Below are 21,458 nucleotides of genomic sequence, written 5' to 3'. Positions count from 1 at the left end.
TTAAACATTTCAACTTTATTCTTGAAACATTTCGACTTAATTCTCAAAACATTAAAACTTTATTCTTGAAACATTTCAACTTTATTCTCGTACTTTATTCTCAAAACAAACTTTATTTTCAAAATATTTTTAACTTTCTTCTCATAATTCCGACGTTAATTTTGAAACATTTCAACTTTATTCTTGAAACTTTTTTCTCGTAATTTTTACTTTATTCTCTAAACATTTCGTCTTTTTTCTCAAAATATTTCGACTTTATTCTCATAATTTCGAGTTTATGCTCAAAATATTATAATGTCATAATTTTAGATTTTTTTAACAGGGCACTAAAATGCTGTCGTAGAAAACAGTTGTTCGAAATTGAAATAATATTTCACAATTTCACTGTATTTCTGATCAAATAAATGCAGCCTTGGTGAACAGAAGAAACTTCCCTCAAACAAATTTTACCAACCCCAACCTGTAGATTGTCATTTTGAAACTAATCTGCGATTCTGTGCCAATAAAGCCGTCTAAACAAACAACCTCAAGAAACACTACAGGTCAAAGTGTTCTCTAGTGAGTGAGTGTCGACGCAACAGCATTTAATGGTGTTCATGTTCAGTGTACAGCAGGCGCGAGTGTCTTAATGCTCAATTAAAGCTCTGAAAAGACAAACCCCATCAATCACACACACACACACTCCAGAGAGATGACGTCACCCTGCTGTGGCCTTATAAGACATTTAAGCTGCGACACATGACGTTAGCATTTTAATCACAACACCGTTTGGCACCGTGAGCCGATTCTCGTGCCAACAAAGCACTTCTGAAAGAACTCAACTGAAGGAGAGACGAGAGGGACGGAGGAGAAGACGGAGGAGATGAAGAGTGTGTGAATGTGTGTTATTAACACTTTCTTGTTTGTAATTTGTTTGTCTTTGCGCTGCGTGAGTGAGTGTGTGTGTGTGTGTGTGTTTGTGCAGGTGTGGTGATTATGGGATATTTAATTAACAAGCTTTACGCAAACATATTCTAACGCTGAAAGTAAAGTCAATGAGTGACGGGGGAACAGGAGTAAAGCTCATTAGGCTAATGTATTCTAATGAAGCTCATTACGCATAAAAGCAGCTCGTTTCTGAAGATGATCGACCGGAGAGTGCAAACGCTGAACAAAACGCACACAAACACAAACATTTAGTCAAAGGATGCAACCAGTGATCAAGCGGTTCAGATGATCATGAGAGTGTGTGTGTGTGTGTGTGTGTGTTTCTCTCTCGAGTAAAGTACCGATGCATGACAATAAAGAGATTGTCAGAAATGCAAATAACACTTTATCATCACAAATAAACAAACACTCCACACGGACAAAAATGAGTCCAGCGAGTTAAAACACACGGACTGACAAAACCACAAACTAAACTTTGGTTCTGTATCAGTTAGACTTATTTTTCACCTTTACTTTTAATGACAATAAATAAAACAATAAATTAAATGATTGCTCATTTCTGCTTTAGTTTATTTAAATAAATAAATAAAATAAATTTTAATTTATTTAAAATATTTCATTTTATTTTCCAAGCTAATCTGACTTACTTTCTCATTGTCAAGTCAAATTTTATTCATTTATAACATATTTTCATTTATTTAAGATATTTGATTTTACCTTCCAAATCTGACTTAACCTTCTCAGTCAACAGTGAAAATTTTATTTAAAATATTTTAATTTAATTAAAATCTTTTTAAACTTTTCAAACTGACTCAACAGTCAAAATGATATTTTAAATATTAAATTATCCTTTATTTTATTTTTCAAAATACAACTCATAGCCAACAGTCAAAATTTACTTAAAATGACCATTTTAAATATTTTAGTTTATTTAAAATCTTTAATTTTACTTTTCAAACTAATCTCACTTAACCTTCTCAGTCAACAGTCACAACTGACTTAAAATGTTACATTTAAAATATATTTTAATTTAAAACATTTTATTTTATTTTCGAAATTAATCTGACTTACTTATCTCATCATAAACAAATTTGATTCATTCAAAATATTTCAATTTATGTAATATTTGATTTTACCTTCCAAACTAATCTGACTTAAACTTCTCAGTCAACAGTTAAAGTTTTACTTAAAATATTTTGATTTAGTTTAAAATCTTTTAATTTACTTTTCAAACTGACTTATTTCTCATAGTCAGCAGTCAAAATGTACTTCAAATGTTATATTTCAAATATTTAAATATTTTTATATTATAAAAAATATTTGTATATTTTTAATATTTTAATAAATAGAACAAAAAAATAAATGATTGCTCATTTCTGTTTTAGTTTATTTAATATAAAAATACATTTAAATAAAAAAAATGAATTTATTTTTAAAAATGTTGATTATATTTTCCAAGCTAATCTGACTTAACCTTCCCAGTCAAGTCAAATTTTTACTTTAAATATTTTGATTTATTTAAAATCTTTTAATTTACTTTCCAAACTAATCTGATTTAACCTTCTCAGTCAACAGTCAAAATTTACTTAAAATGTTACATTTAAAATATTTTAATTTAAAACATTTTACTTTATTTTCTAAATATTTCTATCATTATATATTTATTTAAATATTTTAAATTTTTTTTTTTTTTACATTCTCATAGTCATCTATCTATCTATCTATCTATCTATCTATCTATCTATCTATCCATATTTCATTATTTAATTTTTTTGCACAGCTTTGGCAAGTAAGTCAGTTTATTCATGCCAACAAACCACTCTAAACTGAAATTAAATTTGAGCGCAAGAACCGACGAGAGCGAGACGGACAGACAGTGAGAGACCGACAGACCGAACCAACGATGCAGATGTGAAAACAAGCAGTTCATCAAACTCCAGGATTCCCGAACTCCAGCACAGGTTTATTGAAACAGGGATAAAAATGATTAAGATTCTACACGTGTGATTGTGTGTGCGAGGCTTTCATTGCTCCTGTACCCACAGCGTCTCACCGTCAGCTCATAATTACACTCATTAAATCGTCCTTTGGCTCAACGGCCTCTCCAAGCGCAGACCGGCATTCAGATGAAATCCAATCATCACCCGACAAACTATTTCCTTTTAATTACCCATAAAACACAGATAAACAACGGCACGGAAAACCACGACACCATCATCACGTCGTATGACAAACCGCAAACGTAATTCCACTCAAAACCCACCGAGAGACACAAACTTAACCTCATCATTATTATTATTATTACCATATTTAGTCATTCATATTTACTTTCACATTTATTCATTCGGCAGAAGCTTTTGTCCAAAGAGACTCACAAATGAGAAAAACAAGTGAAAAGCAAAAAGTACAAGCTGCTTTTAGTAACACTAAATAAAATTAAATAAAAAAATATATATATTATTCCAAAAATATGTAATTCTAGTTTTATTCTAAGATTTCTTTTAATTTCACCTTTTTATTTTAAATATTAATTATTTTATTTTCTACTAATACTAATACTTGTTGATTGTTGTAATAATTGTTGATTAAAATATTTGTCTTTTTTTAAAACATGATGTATATGTATTATACAATATATATTGTATTTTAATTTAATTTAAATGTTTTATTTTATTCTAAATATTTAAATTAATTTAAGATAGTATATTTTATTTTATAATACTTTATAAATGTATTTTTATATTTTATTTTTATTTTTTTTATTTAGTTTATAACATCTTAATTTATTTAAAATATTTTTACTTTATCGCTTTAAAAATATTTGTTTAAAATACATTGTATTTTACTTTTTTATTTTAAATATTTAAATTTATTTTACATTTATTTTAAATATTATATTTATTTACCAAACTAATCTGACTTACTTTCTAATAGCCAACAGTCAACATTTATTTTATAGTATTTTATTTATTTATTTTTATTATTTTTTATTTTTTAAATATTTGATTTTATTTAACTAACATCTTACCTATTTAAAATATTTTAAACTTTCTGCTTAACTTTATTTTAAATATTTTAATTTATTTAAAACTAATCTGACCTACACTCTCAGGCAACAGCCAAAATTAATGTTTTAAATTAATGTTTTATTTAATTAATTATTTTATTTATCTGTCCGTCTAGTTTTACTGTAACTGTATATCTGTTATATATTATTTAAATGCATATGTGTATTCATCAAAAATACCTAAATCTGGTTTTTAATATATAATACTGTACATTAACATGCACATTTAGATTCATACAGTTTTTTGACTCAAGGTTTTGTAAAGTTAAACATGCAAGTTTTTGGTCTTATTTTGCTGACTGCGGCGAGTGGAGGGCGACAGATGTGAACGAGAGCCGCTCAGAGCGATACACGCAGCTTTATTTCTACTTTTATTTTACAGTCAGCACAAAGCAGAGCGCCAGGCCTCCGGTTCCTTCGGTGCCCGTTTCACTCGGAAAGAGGAAAAGCGAGATTCGCGAGAACAAGCATTTGATGACAATGAAGTCGTGGTCCTGCGGAGACGCTCCGCAACCAAAAACACCGGGAGGGACGTGAAGAGAAAGAGCTAAAAACAGCAAAGCGGCAGAACAAAGAGCAGAATAAAAGTCATTTCTCTGTCTCTGCTCCCGCGGCGCGCCAGATGAAAGCCGATTGGTGGGAGAGCCGCGCATCGCCATGGAGATTTTAATAACAGTGATTATGAAGCAAAGGGTCATTGTGAGAATATTATGGGATATGATGTATTATTACACAAAGATACGAAAGGGACGAAAAGACTTGACATTTCCACAAGAAAAGCAAGAGAAATCTCTAATATCGCTGACATCCAATCAGACTGTTTCCTTAAATCATAAAGCGTTTTACTAGTCAAAGAATTCCACCACCTTTAAGACGCATCAGGAAAATGATAGAGCGGTTGGGGTTAAAGTTCATCTTACAATATGCATTCTTACATTCATAAGTTTGAGGTCAGTAATAATTTTAAATGTTTTTGAAAGGAGTCTTTTCTGCTCACCAAGACTGCATTTATTGAATGAAAAATAGAAATATGAAATATTATTCTAATTGAAAACAGCGGTTTTCTATGTGAATATGTGTTAAACTGTAATTTATTTCTGTGATTGCAGCTGAATTTTCAGCATCATTACTCCAGTCTTCAGTGTCACATGATCCTTCAGAAATCATTCTAATATGCTGATTTGCTGATCAACAAACATTAATGATTATTATTATTATTTTCTTTACTGACAATTACAAAGTGTTATTTTATAATATTATAATATTATTTTGGATCTGCTTTTATTTTTCTATTTCTGTTTTCAGAAATTTTGCTTATAAAGTTTTAGTAATTTTGTGTTTTAATCTTTTTTGTAGTTTTTGTTTGTGTTATATGTCTGGTTTTTATAAAATTGTATTTTAGTTTTAGTTTTTTCAGCATGTCAAGTTTGCACTAAATGAAAAATATTGCCTTTTCAACTAGCTAAAATAAAACATTTTTATTTATTTTTGTCTCAGTCAACACTACACAAAATAAAACTATTTTATTTTTTTTTTAAATGCTAAAATTAAGTGATTGCTCCTTTTAGTTTTAGATTTATGCTCATTTCACTTTTTTAATTTAAACATCTTAATTTATTTTAAACATTTTTACTTTATTATTATTATTATTAATAAAATATTTAGTTTAAAATATTATATTATATTTTGCTGTATTTTTTTGTATTTTATTTAAAATATTTTAATTTATTTAAAATATTATATTTATTTACCAAACTAATCTGACTTACTTTCTCAGTCAACAGTCAAAATTTATTTTATTTAAAATGTTTTAATTTATTTTGAAAATTAATTAATTAATTATCAAATCAATGGTTTAAAATGGTTTACTAATGAATTAACAACCAACATTTTGTGGAAACTGTGATTTTTTTTTTTCAGGATTCACAGATGAATAGAAAGTTCAAAAGAACAGCATTTATTTGAAATAGAACTGTTTTGTAAAAATAAAACAAATTTTTTCACAAACATTTTAATGGATTCAATTTGTTATTTAAGTTTAACATTAGTTAACTATAATAACCTTGCATTAAAGTACTCATTTCTTTAAAAAAAACTTTAATAGCAAAGTAAATAAAAACAGAAATTGACAATAGAGGTCAATTCATTTATTTTAATTTATAAAAATGTAAAAATATATTTTATTTATATAAATATTTACGTATTTCTAATATATAAACATGATATAAATATGTTTTGAAAATAAAAGATCTAATTTAAAAAAATATATATATATTTATTAAGTATTCTTTAAGTACTAAAAGAAGTGTTGATGAAATCATTAGAATGGTTGGTCACAATTAAGTAGAAACAGTGAAATTCTCACCACTATTTCAGACACACTCAGTGTAAAAGTGAAAAGGCGGAAATGGACAGACAAAAGACAGTTCAAGTAAATTCAATTATTCTCACACAAACAGAGAAAATATAGTGGCAATAAACACAGTGGACAGCACACACACACACACACACACTCGTGTAGCAAGAACGCATACACACACACACACACACACACACACACACAGACTCCCTTGAGAAAAACCTGACAGCTAGACACACACTAACGCTGTCACTTCCAGCACTTGACTGCTGCTCTCTAGAGAGAGAAATAGAGAAAGTGTGTGTGTGTGTGTGTGTGTGTACAAGTGAGGCCGTTGTGGGTCGATTCTAATCAGCCACGGCACAGATGAGTGTTCACCCAACAGTGACACCTCAAATAAAGCTGCACACACACACACACACACACGCACACACACATACACACACACACACCTGTGCAATGCTGAAAATGTGTCAAAAAGTGTTGCGGCACTTTTTGTCTTCATTTTTACCACTACCTCTAATGTTATATAATTTCAAAGTTATTTTGTGAGACATTTTGTTTCAAAAGTTTGTTTGTGCATCTTTCTTTACAGTAAATCCTCTTGGTTTGGAGTCACTGTATGCCACTTTATCATGACGTTTTTACTAAATCTGTAATTTAATTAAATTATATGTGCTGTATATTTTGTGATGGTTTATCTTTTGAAAATAAAGATATTAAGATAGTCATAAATATTATAGCATAATACTACAGTTGTAATGTAAAATACAAGTATTATTAATATTATATTTTGCCCTTAAATACTTTTTTTTTATTTAAAGTAAAATATAGCAATAGTAATATATCTTATTTTGTTTTGATTTGCAATTTATTTATTTATTAGCCATACTGATATATATATTCAGAAAGTTTTGGCTGAGTTGTGAAACCATGCAAACAAGCAGAGCACAAAAAAAAAGTTAGTTATTTTATACTTTAATTTTTATTTATTTGTTATTTTAGGTTTTATTTTTCAATTTCACATAATTATTACTATTTCTTATCATCATCATTATTGTTGTTATCTTTCTATAGCCATATACTTATATAAATATATATATAGTATATACTATATAGCAGGGGTCACTAGATCCAGTCCTGGAGGGCCGGTGTCCCTGCAGAGTTTAGCTCCAACCATAATCAAACACACCTGAACCAGCTAATCAAGGTCTTACTAGGTATACTTGAAACTCCCAAGCAGGTGTGTTGAGGAAAGTTGGAGGTAAACTCTGCAGGACACCGGCCCTCCAGGAACAAGTTTGGTGACCCCTGCTATATAGTATATATAGTATGTACTTATACAGTATATTTCCTTTATTTTCCTTTCCTTTCCCTTTCCTTTTCTTTAAATCACAAAAGTTTGGCGAAATCGTGCAGCAAAAAACAAAAAAAACAAAAACAAAATCACATTTTAAATTAAAATTTATATAAGAAAAAAGTTCAATATTTTTTACAACAGTAACATAACTTTTGCTTTATTTAATAATTTCTGTTTTATTCTGTATTTTATGTAAATTTAATTTTAAATTTGACTTTTTATCAAAAAAAAAAAAAAAGTCATAATTTGACACTGTGACACTTTCAGACCACTTACCGTTTAGACGTGGTTTTAATGATGTCTGACACCGTCTGCATGTAGTCTGTGGCCAAAACTATGATCTCCTCTTCCTCAGAGAAATTATCGTTGAAGATCCGGTCCAACAAACGCTTCCAGTGGAACTACAGAGAAATAAATGACAATGTTTATGCTTGTGGCTCAAGTGGCTCTTTCAGTGAAATACAGAAGCCAGTAAAACTCAAGCGTGTGCCGTCTGCCCTTTGCTTATTGATTTATGCTTTATTTAGGGACCATGTTCTGCGTTTTAAACAGTGGCCTGCCTGCCAAAAACAGATCAGCCCGTAGATCCAGTGGCTCCAGATATTTGACAGTTTGCGTTCTAATTTTACTGTGAGGCAGAAGGTCATCTGGGGGAAAATCACCACGAATCAGACAAGGCCATTATTCTTACAAAGCCAGGCAACTTTAGGACTCTCGGCGCATATAAACCTGCTTTTTATCTTGCTCTCTGACAAAAGGTTTAACATCATTGTTTTCTTCATAATGTCAGCATCAGTGACACATTTTTGGAGAAATATTGTGCTGTAATCTAATTTATTTCCCACATACACCTCTGCTCAACTGAAATTCAGTCATTTAAGGCAAGACATTCACTGCAGGTGAATAGGCTAAAATAAACGTTACAGATTTCACCATACTTCCCCAGTTGATTGATTACACTGAGAATCGCAAACATTCTTTGTATTACAAGTTTTCTGAAATGTTATGTTTAAAATGAGACATTAATGAAATTAATGAAATATTCACTAATCAGATTTGTTCACTAAACAGATCTGAACATTGGATAAAGCCAGGTTAAAAACTTGTTTGATTTTGTTGACATATTAGAATTAAAGGTTTTTACTGTGGGGATTTTAGATGTCTCTTTTTATCACTCCTTAAATCAGAAAATACTGTCAACAGTCACAAAAAAAAAAAAAAAAAAATCTACATGTTTTTAGAAATAAAATGTTGTATAAATCAGTTTGAATGATATATGAAAAAACCCTTCTAAAAAACCTTCAGAATATAGATAGGGAAAAAAACTCTAAGTTTTAGTGTATGTAAGTGCTGCTGAAGTGGAGAAACAAACTCACTGCCTTTAAAAATGTGTATTTTCGCTATGTTTTTAGAACTAAAATGTTATATAAATCAGTGTGAATGATATATGAACAAACCCTTCTACAAAAACCTTCAGAATATAGAGAAGAATAAAACTCTAAGTTTTAGTGTATGTAAGTGCTGCTGAAGTGGAGAAACAAACTCACTGCCTTTAGAAATGTATATTTTCTCCATGTTTTTAGAACTAAAATGTTATATAAATCAGTGTGAATGATATATAAACAAACCCTTCCACAAAAACCTTCAGAATATAGAGAAGAATAAAACTCTAAGTTTTAGTGTATGTAAGTGCTGCTGAAGTGGAGAAACAAACTCACTGCCTTTAGAAATGTATATTTTCGCCATGTTTTTAGAACTAAAACGTTATATAAATCAGTGTGAATGATATATGAACAAACCCTTCTATAAAAACCTTTAGAATATAGAGAGGAATAAAACTCTAAGTTTTGGTGTATGTAAGTGCTGCTGAAGTGGAGAAAAATCTCTTTAAAGATATGCTTTGTAATCGAAATCTACAGACACAAACAGTTAAAGTGCTATTAAAGAAGCTCTTAAAAATGTATTTTGGATGTTCTCTTTCTCTAGTCTGAAAGAAAACACTTTATGAAAATGCAAAAACTGCTCAAAACTGACTGGTGCATGGAAAAAATGTGTTTTTGCCTTTAGTGTCTTGCCTTAAACTTAATTTAAGCTTGTCTGGCTTGGCACAATGGCTCAGTCACTGTCGTGACTCTGTCTATGTAGGACCGTAACAAGGACATAAACTGGTTAGTATGATCAGCTCTGCTGGTAATAATCTATAACTACATCATTCTGAGGTCAAAGAGAATTTCTCCACTAATGGCCATTCAAAAGAAGACATGTAATGTATTATTAAATCTATTAAATTAAATGGCATAGAAGAGAACAAGAATGTTGAAATTAGATATAAATTATAGTTGCACATTATAGCGGCTAAAACTAGAGCCATAAAAAACATTTCCATTACTTGAAATTAACTGTAATTTTTTTTTAGCTAGTTGCCAAGGCAACATTTCTCATTTCATTTAGTTTAGCTTGATGTACTAAAATAACTAAAGCTAAAAGTTCTGAAACAAAATTAATAAAAAAATTATGCAGACATTAATTTAAAAAAAAAAAAGCAAAAATGCAACAAAATAAATCAAACTAACCAGAAATTGATTATGATGCGAACTGCAATATATAAACTGCTGTGGTCAGTCACAGCACCTTTCAAATAATAAAAACACATCTTATATTACAAAAACTACATCACCAGCCAGTGTATAATCTCACCTAAAACTTTAATAGGTTTTAGGTTATTTTTTGTTTTAACTGCTAGATATAAGCAAGTGTGTATGTGTGTGTGTGTGTGTGTGTGTGTGTGTACTTACACTTGGAGCCATTTTCTGCAATTGTTTCAATGTTATTCGGTTGTACATGCTGCTGATGTCTTTTCTTTGGTCTTCGTATTCAGACACAGTGATCTTTACGAAAAAGAGAGAATGTTAATTAGCACATATTAAAACACAAACATGCTTGCTCACACAAAACCTTTAGAATTCTTTTACACATTTACCACACACAGATTTAAACAAGCACTGGAGTTCAGAAGTCTGAATCATTTCATTCGGGTGATTCATTTGAATGAACACATGCAAATATTCAGCTTAAAAGTTCAGTACTTAAAAAAATGCTCTCAGAGGTCTTTGTGTGGCATTTTAAATATTAATTTTGGTGATTAAATATTTAATAAAACAAAGCTCTTTCTCACTACATCTTAATTACAGTATTTGTGAAAGTTATTCATGTTTGTTGGTATTTAATGTAAATCGAATGTTTTAATTTCATGCTTTATATTGTGTTTTATGTTCCAGAAACACTTTCTTAGTAAATATATATTTAAAAAAATGTATTACATATTTATGTATGACTGAAGTATGAGAAATGTAATTCTAAATTGTAAACACAACCACATGATTTTTTAAATAAAAATATTCATTCAAATGATATCTGAAATATTTAAACATGAAATAATCTAGTTTTAATATTTTATCACCACAAAATTATTTTGATGCTTGACAATGTATAAAATATTATGACTTTTACATTTTCTGAATAAAACATGAGAAATTTAATGAAAAGCATGCTTTTATATTGAAACACTTTCTCAGTAAATGCATTAAAATATATATATACAGTAACCCTAACAATATTTTGTCCAGTTTCGAACAAACCATTAAAAGAACCAAACACACGCACACACACACACAATAGTTACATTTGCAAGTCTGGTCTCCAGATCCAGAATCTCTCGAGATTTCAGCGTGGCATTGTGAGCTCCCAGCATGCTCAGCAACCTTTCCATCAGTGCCTTATAGGACGCCAGAATCTGATATTATTCAGAAGAAAAAAAAAACATCATTGTAACATGATCATAATTGACAAACATCTGACATGAAACTAATTTCATGCTATTTCATGATTTAGTTACATAAAGTTATGAAATAAAATGAATTTAAATTAATGCAAAAATTAATTTAAAAAAAGACTATAATACAACAAAATAACTAAAACTAACTACAATTAAATTGAAAATGCAAAATATATACATAAAACAAATTTTAAAAATAAATAAAAATAGCACCTTAGTTAAATTAAAAACAGCATTTTTTATAAATAATTATTTAAAGTGAAGCTGATACGACATTTTACACGCTTGACGGCAACTCCAATCATATAAATTACCATACACAAAAGCAAAAGAAGCAATTGCAAATTATGTTTTGATGTTTTTATGGTTAATTTTCTTGTTTACTGTCTCTCTTAAGTAAAATATACAACTTTATTTGCTTAAAGATACTTGAAAAGTACAGCTTTGAGTAAATATTTTATATATATATATATATATACATTGTTTTTTTTTCATACACAAAAGCATAAGGAGAAATTAAAAATCACATTTTAATGTTTATTATGACTGCATTTTTTTTATGTTTTTGTATCTACTAAGTTTACTGGTAACAAAAATAGATATATGACTATTTCATTACCTAAAGGGTTAAAGATATACAAAACAATATACAAAAAAATCAAGATATATGACTTTATTTGCCTAAAGATACTTGAAAAATAAAACTTTTGAGCATTTTTTATATATTAATTGTATTTTTATTTATTTATTTTTTCATAAACAAAAACATGAGTAGCAATTATAAATAGAGTGTTTATATTTTTATGGTTTAATTCCTCAAGTTTTTGTGTTTCATAATGGTACTGATAACAAAAAATCTAGATATGACTTTATTTTGTTAAGATACACAGAAATGAAAAAAAAACTCTGTGATTTGTGATTGTGCTTATCTACTAAGACTTAATATTCTGCATTAAGAAATTCTGATTTCTGGTTAGAAGAGTAACCTGGACGTTCTTTTATGGGATTAAACCACATTTTTATTGATCTCTCAGTGGGATTTGGTGGCTTGTCAATTCAGATTTGTGGCAGGAGTCTGATGTCATCGGAGCATGAGAGAGACACTGCTGTGACCTCATTATTAAGAGACGCCAGCTCATCTGTGACATCATCAGCAGCTGCGACACGATCAATTAGACGTGTGAGCTCACAGCGAGAGACGGCCGGAGCGACAGATGGCAGTCAGACAGACAGACGGACAGATGGAGAGATGCAGTCCAGAACAAAAGAACATATGGAGAGATGAAGAGAGGCGTTTCACCTTCACACTGTCTTCATCCTGTCCGAGATACAGAGTCCTTTCTGGCAGAGTCAAACCCTCCTGATCAATCTACAATCACACACACACCAGTTGAAGTTACTTTGAAACAAAAACGACACTCATAAACACCCACAAACGCGTTCTCTCACCCGTATGGCGTTGCGTGACGAGTTTTTGTCGTCCACGCTGACGGTGAGAGAGAAGAACACGGATGTGCTGTAAATTCCCTGCGTCTTGTACAGCATCTCATTAAAATCTGGCCTCACGGGGGCGGAGCCACTGTCCCACCCCGCCCCTCCGGGAGGAGCTCCAGATAAGTCCCACCCACCACAGCTTTCAATCACCTCAGTCATAGGCCCCGCCCCCAGGCGATCGATTTCCTTCATGTTGATACACGAGCGGTAAAAATCTTTCACCTGTGGTAGAAAATAAGAAGTTTTAATTCAAATAATAATTTTAACAATTTAACAATGAAATTTTAATTAAAATATTCAATCAAAGATATTTTAAAGACATTTTATGATTCAAATATGAGAAATGTAATTGTAAATTGTAAACACAATCACATGATTTTAAATAAAATATTTATTCAGATTTTATTTAAAATGTTTAAATATTAAGTAATTTATTTTATTTTATTATTTTATTAAGATATTTTCCTGGTTAATTTAAAACAGAATCAAGAATCACTGCTGAAATCACTTGGATTTCTGACTTTTCATTAAAGCATCATTTTTATTTGCAGTGAAATAAATATTTTTCTTATCTCAAAGATTTTTAAAAACCTTTCCCTGGTGAAATTAGCAAAGCAACACCACATAATAAACATATTAATCTGAAAACAAGAGAAACTGAAAATAAAATTGTAAATATAGTCACATCATTTTAATTAAAATATGTTTAAATGATAAGAAACTTAAGTCAAAAAGTATATTAAAAAAAATTATATTTATAATGAAAGATTTTTTTTTTACAAACTGTTAAATGACATTTTAGTAATTAAAAAGAATGTCTAATATTGTTAATTAAAATCATATACAAATTAAACTTATAAACTTATACAATTTAACATGAATTTAACAAAGGTTTAAAAAAATTACAATTTTAGTGCACTATGAAATTTAAAATTTTTTTGTTTTCTGTTTTTATTTTTCTGGTTTCTCTTTTAGTGATTTAACTGAATTTTAATAATCAAAAATCATATTTATCTAATGCATTTTATTATTATATATATATATATATATATATAAAAAATTTTTTATTAAGATATTTTCTTCTTTCCTGGTATATTAGGAAAATATTATGATATTAAAACAGCATCATCACAAAATTATGCTATGTAATATATATATATATATATATATATATATATATATATATACTAGATTCTTACATTTTCTGAATAAAACATGAAAAAAGTTAATGAAAAGTCAGAAATCCAAGTGATTTATATATGTTAAAGGTAAAAGAAATAAATAATAAAACAAAATTGTGCATATTTAAATCCATAATCTAAAAAAAACTAAATTATAATACATCCCTGAATCAAAAAAATTGCATTTAAACTAAGCAAATATTTATAGAGTGTTGTCGTACCTTTCTCTCTGCGCTGTCCTGCTCTTTCCTCCCGACCGGCGCCTGTAGGAGGCGCTGCAGCTTGTCCTGGTTTTGCTCTCCGATGGCGGTGATGATCCCGTAGCTCAGTTTATCCTCCGGTATCCCGTGTCGCCGGAGCCACCCGCCGCACGCGAAGCTGTAGAAGTCGTGACAGGGCTGTACGCTCGGGTCCACGTTCCCCTGGACGAAGCGCGCGGCCCGTAGCAGCGAGCGCCGTTTCACGCAGTCCTGACGGCACTGAGAATCCTGCGCTTCCAGCGACAGAAACTTCAGCGCCAGCATGCATCCGAGAATCACGCACATCCCCGCCGCGAACACCAGCGCAGACAGCAGGCAGATTTCACGCCGGCTCCAGCGGGCCGGAGTCCCGCCCCCGGGCCCGGCTCCGCCCACGCATTTGTCCCGCCCACTCCGCCCGCGGCTGCCGCGGTCCAGGGATCCGCCCAGCTGCAAACTCATGCCGTTACTCAGCGTGCTGCTGCTGTACCGACTGCCGTACTTGATCTCCTGGAAGTCGTCGTAGTGCGCCGTGAGCGAGTACGTCTTCTCCATGCTGACCGACGTCTGCGCCCGTGATTTGTTGGGGAAGGTGTGGAACATGAGGTCACCAGAGCGGAAGGGAAGAATCTGGGATCAAAGTGAGATCATGACCTTTGACCCTTTCAACTCTTGGGTCAGACTGTATCCAATGGTTTTTTATGTCCTGCCTTTGGTTTTTTTTTAGTCGTTTACTTTCCAGTATGACCTGCTGTGAGAGACATGCATTAATTCAAAGCCTGATAAAGTGTAGAAAATATTTACTTGTTTACATATTTACAACAAAACATGAGAAATGTTATGAAATTGCAAATTGTATCATGTGTGAAAAATGAAACAGTCTGTGATACATTTATATATACTGCGTTTTTTAAATAAATAGGACCATATGGGAACCATTTTATTTTACAAATTGCATTTTAAGGATATTTTAAAAGATAATTTTTTTAAATGAAACAAACATTTTTAAAAAATCTTAACGATTTTTAAAAGATCTTTCCCTGATTTATTTCTATATGAAAACATGAGAAATTGAATGCAAAAGTTGTACAAATTAGATTTAATTTTATTCACAAATTCATTTTATTTTTTATTTTTCTGGCTTTTATGAATACTGTTTTAATGGTTAAATTAAATTTTAGTAATTAATGTATATATGTAATATCATTAATTAAAATCATGAAACTTTACAATTTAAATAATTTCAATAGGTACATACATACATACATACATACAACTTTATTATCAAAAACAGTGGTCAACCAAATATAATCAAATAAAATTTTATTATATTTTATCATTATATATATATGTATATATATATATATTTTTTTTTTTTTTTCCAGAAATTTTCCATAATTATTTATTTATTTATTTATTTATTTATTTATTTTCTGAAATTCAGTGTTGTATTTAATACAAAATTTATTATCAAAAACAGCGCTAATCAAATAAACGTATAAAACATTTTTTAAAAAGTTGTTAATCTTTTAAAATGTGCTCAAATGAAAATGTAAGACTTCTCAAAATTCTTAAAAAAACCTTAAAAACAGAGATTTGCTGTTAAAATTAAAATATGGAAGAAAAACTGTGATATTCCTAATATATTATTATATTATAATATAATAATTATAATAATATAATAATATATATTATTATATTATTACATTAGGAATATCACTGTTTTTCTTCCATACTTTATTATTATTATTATTATTATTATTATTATTCTATTTGTAATATCACATTTTCATCCATATTTTCTCATTATTGTTATTATTATTATTATTATTATTTTATTATTAATACAGAAGTACAGTTATTAGTACAATAGTATTGTATTTCTGTCAGCGTTTTCTGCATCATTTAAGTTTAGCAAAGAAAAATAGCAAAAAAGCACATTCTATCAGTTCATGCATTATTTGGGAATCAAACCTTGTGTGAGCTGAAGTAAAGTGTCAAATATAACTCAGCCTTATTGCTTTCATAAAATGTTTTCTGTTTCTCGTCTGAGATGGCATTATATCGCATGTGTTTTCGCATGACTGGAACATTGGAATGACCATTTAGCATTCAAAACCACGACTACACGTTTCAAGCCCTGATTAAAAAGCTTGATTAAAAACGGATCTGTCTTTTATGACAAGTCTCGCTTCTTAGTTTTTTTATTTGGCTTCTAATGCGCCTTCCTAAAGTTGTTTAGATTGATTTCAGACACTCGAGCATCAGAGAAACACTGGCCAATGACTCAAAGGCCTGGATCGATCCGAGAGAGAGACAGAGACACACAGAGAGAGAGAGAGAGAGAGAGACTCCGGGGAACAGCGATTGATGGATGGCGAGAGGTGGAGAGTTGATGTGACTTGAGTGGGTAAGGAGAGACTGAGGCTTAGCCACATTCAAACAGGTCCTCACACACGCACACACACACACACACACACACACACGCTACCCATCAACCACACGCCGCTAAACTGCGTCAAGCCTGCCAGACAAAGCTCACCTCCTGCAGAGCAACAAACCTGCTACTGGCTAATGGAGCACAACACACACACACACACACACTCAGTCTGATCGCCGTCTGCGTTCACACTCACATAACATAGACAAATATATGACTGCAAACAATTCTAGCTGGACGAGCTCAATTTTATATGTCACTGTGTTCTGAAATGCGTCAGATGATGAAAGCTCCAGAATAAAAAAAAAATTCTCAGAATTCTGAGTTAACAACTCAGTTTTTTTTTTTTGTCATAAAATTAAAACTAAAAAAAGGTTATTGTGACCTTTTAATTGCACAATTCTGCTGTTTTTCCTAGAATTGTGAGTTTATATTTTGCAATTTTGAGTTTATATCTCACAATTCTGTCTTGTTTTATCTTACAATAAAACTTGCAATTCTGACTTTGTCACAATTTTGTGTTTAAATCTTGCAATTCTGAGTTTATATTTCGCAATTTTGAGTCTACATGTTGCAAATCTTTTGTTGCAGTTTGTTTCAGTTCTGAGTGTGTTTCAAATCTGAGTTTGTATGTTGCAATTTTGTTTGTCACAATTCTGAGATTATGTTGCAATTCTGAGTTTATATGCTGTAATTTTGGCTTTACTAAGATTAGTTAACTAAAACAAACTATTAAGAATGTTGTTTACTGAAATACATTAGAAAAAATAAATTATATATAGACACACACATACACAAACAAACGTTGTTTATGTTGCAATTTTGAGTTTGTCACAATTGTGAGTTTATATGTCACAATTCTAAGTTTGTTGCAATTTTGAGTTTATGTGGCAATTCTGAGTTTATATGTCGCAATTCTGAATTTGTTGCAATTTTTACTTTATGTTGCGATTCTGAGCTTGTCACAGCTCTGAGTTTATATGTTGCAGTTTTGAGTTTATGCCACAATTCTGAGTTTATATGTTGCAATTCAGAGTTTATATGCCACAATTTTGAGTTTGTTGCAATTTTGAGTTTATATGTTACAGTTCTGAACTTGTCACAGTTCTGAGTTTATATGTCAAATTTTGAGTTTATGTCACAATTCTGAGTTTAAGTTGCAATTCTGAGTTTATATGTTGCAATTCTGTGTTTGTTGCAATTTTGAGTTTATTTCACAATTCTAAGTTTATATGTTACAATTTTAAGCTTGTTGCAATTCTGAGTTTATATGTTGCAGTTTTGAGTTTATGCCACAATTCTGAGATTATATGTTGCAATTTTGACTAAGATTAGTTAACTAAAACTAAATTTATCAAAAATGTTGTTGACTGAAATACATCAGAAAAAATAAATTATACACACACACACACACACACGTTTCAGGTCTGAGCATGTACTGTGCTTTTGCAATGTGTCGACCAAACAATTGCGTGTATGTTATAAAATGTTATTTTAAATATGTTTCTGGCCTTTATCTCAAATCTTTCTCTCAGGTTCACACACACACACACACACACACTTCCTGTCTGAGTTTTAGGGTGAATATATGAGTATCTGAGTGCGTGTGGCTTCAGGGCAATTTATGAAAATTGATCCTGGATCCGTCCGGAGGGAAAGTTCAGCGCTGATGTTTTTACCAGCCGTTTCAACATCCCACCGCCTGTGTGTAAGCGTGTATGTGTTTAAGGAGAATCAAGCATGTGGGAGAAACTACAAAAGTGAGCTGATGGAAATCATATGTGTGTGTGTGTGTGTGTGAGTGAATAGAGACAAAAGCAAATGACAGAGCGTTTGCATTCATTAAATCCGTTATTGTGTGTGTGTGCATCTACATTTCTGAGTTAATTCACCCTGTCACCTCTCATCTGTTTCACCAGACACACACACACACAGGGAATCTCTCAGTAAGTGGATTGAAGAAACACACACACGCACACACACCTGATGTCTGTGGAGGTGTTTCTCTGGAAAATGTCAGTCTCCATTCAAACCATCATTCATCAGATGTGTCTCGCTCTTTTCCTGTCTTTCAAACACACTCACACAGCTTTCTCTCTCTCTCTCACACACGCATGCACACAATTTCAATCTGTTTTACTAAAATCTGCATTATAAAACAGATAGTTCTGACATTAAACCCATTGTAAAATGCATATAAATGCACATGTGACGCATTAATGCAGCAGCCTGCTACAGTCTGCAGTTATTAAACAACAACAGACTATTTTACTTTTCAGAAGAATGTGATTATGATGAATAAATGCACTATGAGTAATATTAGTAAATGCAATATGATTTTTAGTAATAAATGTAACTAATTATTGAACATCGGCCAAAAATTAGCTACAAAAAAAGATAAAGTTTTTAATATTTACATTTTACATATTTGTTACATTTACATTTCTTTAAATTTTAGTTTGAGTTATTTTAGTATTTCAACTTAAATTAAAAGATAAATGGCAGAAATATTGAGTTAAAAATAGCTAAATTAACTAAAAATTAAATGTTTATTCTTTAAAGTTTTTGTTTTATTTATTTTAGTACTTCAAATAAATTATACAAAAAAGAAATGTTGAGCTAAAATTTTTGCTATACAAGCTAAAAAACATAAGTTTACTTTTTATTTTAGTTTTAGTTATTTTAGTACTTCAACTTAAAAGATAAATAAGAAATATTGAGTTAAAAATAGCTAAAAGAACTAAAAATTAAATACATTTATAATATTTTTAAATTTTAGTTTTAGTTATTTTACTACTTCAACTTAAATTCTACAAAAAAGGACAAATGTTGATTTTAGTTATTTTAGTATTTCAACTTAAATTAAAACAAAAATAGAAAAGTTGAGCCAAAAATGAGCTAAATAAGCTAAAAATACTTCAACTATAATAAAAAAAAAAAAAATAGAAATATTGAGTTAAAAGAGCTAAATTAGCTAAAACCTAAATAAGTTTAAGTTCTTTAATATAATTTAGTTTTGCTTATTATTAAACTCAAATTAAACTAAAATAAAAAAAATGTGCCTTGGCAACTAGCCTAAATAAAAAGCTTGTTATATTTTAATTCAGTTAATATTTATTTTATTTCATGTAACCGAATTGTTTCATGGTTTTAGTTTTAGTTTTGCAAACGCTAATAACCCTAATTTACGCAACCCTCCTGCTTCTCAAATGCTTCAGAAAAATCTCAAGAATACCAGATTCAGTCAACAATATCAAACATTTCTCTTTAAATTAATCCAAAATCAAAACAACCCGGCTGTTTTTATTCCTCCTGAGAAACGTGAGACACTCAAAACATAAACGAGACCCGCATGAGATACGAAAGAGCAATGAAATACTCCTCTGGGAACAAATACAGGTAAAACACACTAAAGTCAATCTAGTCTCTAACACACACACACACACACAGAGAGATTGGTGTGTGTAATGGATTAGATCTCTTAGCGTCTGATGAATGACCATTTACGCGACATGACAGCTCTAATGTCTTGAATACAGAACACACTCTCTCTCTGTCTCACACACACACACACACACTTTAATGCACTGGAAACGCAAACCAACCCAAAGTTTGTACGCTGAGTCTCTAATGTGATATCCTGTGTGTTTCTTATTAATATTGGTATTGTGCCGTACCGTCACGCGCGCCTCTAACAGATTTATTCTGCTGTGCTCGGACTCGGGGTTCTGAGGTCCGTCTTATCAGCCCCGGACAGCGAGAGTCTCTCTCGGGTCCCGTTTCAAGCTCTTACAGCAGAACGAGCACAAACACACACGCGGGAGCTCGTGCACGCGTCCTTCAGGGACTTCCAGTTAAACTGCCATTGTATTTAAAACAAGGTAATTATAATTACTGCGCACAAACCCCGAGCCGAACACACACACACACACACACACACTCTCTCTCTCTCTTTTGTAGTCATTTGGTGGCGCCAGACGCAGGGACAGTAACTCAATTACACAGAAAGCTTTTGCTCCACTAGTGAATCGCTGAACTACCAGTCGTCAAATAAATTAATAAATCACACACACACACACACACACACACACACACGCACGCACTGCAATTCATCTCCAGCTCATAAACTGCGCAGAGCAATCAAATAAATCCTGTCTTCCTACAAGATCACCTGTTAAACACATTTCATGCTATGGTAACACCACATTTTTGCATATGAATATCATGTAATATCATGCAAAATCAAAACAATATGAATATACAGCAAAGTGCTGTTGTATTATCATCATTATACACTGTAAAAGTTCAAACAGGATTATTTCTACCACATCAGATCCTTAAAACTAATGCATTTAGATCAGTTTAGACTTATTAATCATATTTTAAATATATGGAATATCTCAAAACATGGTATTATGATCTAATACTGTAAAGTGAAAATATGAGTTTACATTAGATCATTAAAAATGACTTTAATGAGTGTGAACAAATAGATTCAGGCTTATTAGGCATATTTTGACACAGAAACTGAGATGATTTACATCATCTTTCCATAA

General features: G+C 30.9%; 1 protein-coding gene across 2 annotated transcripts in view; it reads right to left on the bottom strand.

The window, feature by feature from the left end:
- The window catches only part of LOC127177623 (endothelin-converting enzyme-like 1), a 45,437-nt gene that overhangs the window by 23,199 nt on the left and 780 nt on the right, over positions 1–21,458 (bottom strand). Inside the window, exons 2-7 of one of the 2 annotated variants that reach the window (XM_051130002.1) lie at positions 14,445–15,213; positions 12,998–13,264; positions 12,849–12,917; positions 11,396–11,506; positions 10,509–10,601; positions 7,990–8,114 (exon numbers count right to left, since the gene is read on the bottom strand). In XM_051130002.1, coding sequence (XP_050985959.1) covers positions 7,990–8,114; positions 10,509–10,601; positions 11,396–11,506; positions 12,849–12,917; positions 12,998–13,264; positions 14,445–15,065 — 1,286 coding nt within the window. In that variant the 5' untranslated portion in view covers positions 15,066–15,213. The remainder of the gene's footprint in view (positions 1–7,989; positions 8,115–10,508; positions 10,602–11,395; positions 11,507–12,848; positions 12,918–12,997; positions 13,265–14,444; positions 15,214–21,458) is intronic. The other variant, XM_051130003.1, reaches the window with a different exon arrangement.

The sequence above is a fragment of the Labeo rohita genome, chromosome 15 (assembly GCF_022985175.1).
Source record: "Labeo rohita strain BAU-BD-2019 chromosome 15, IGBB_LRoh.1.0, whole genome shotgun sequence".
NCBI lineage: Eukaryota > Metazoa > Chordata > Actinopteri > Cypriniformes > Cyprinidae > Labeo > Labeo rohita.
Note: the sequence above shows the minus strand (reverse complement) of the source record. Positions and strands in the feature narration are given on the sequence as shown.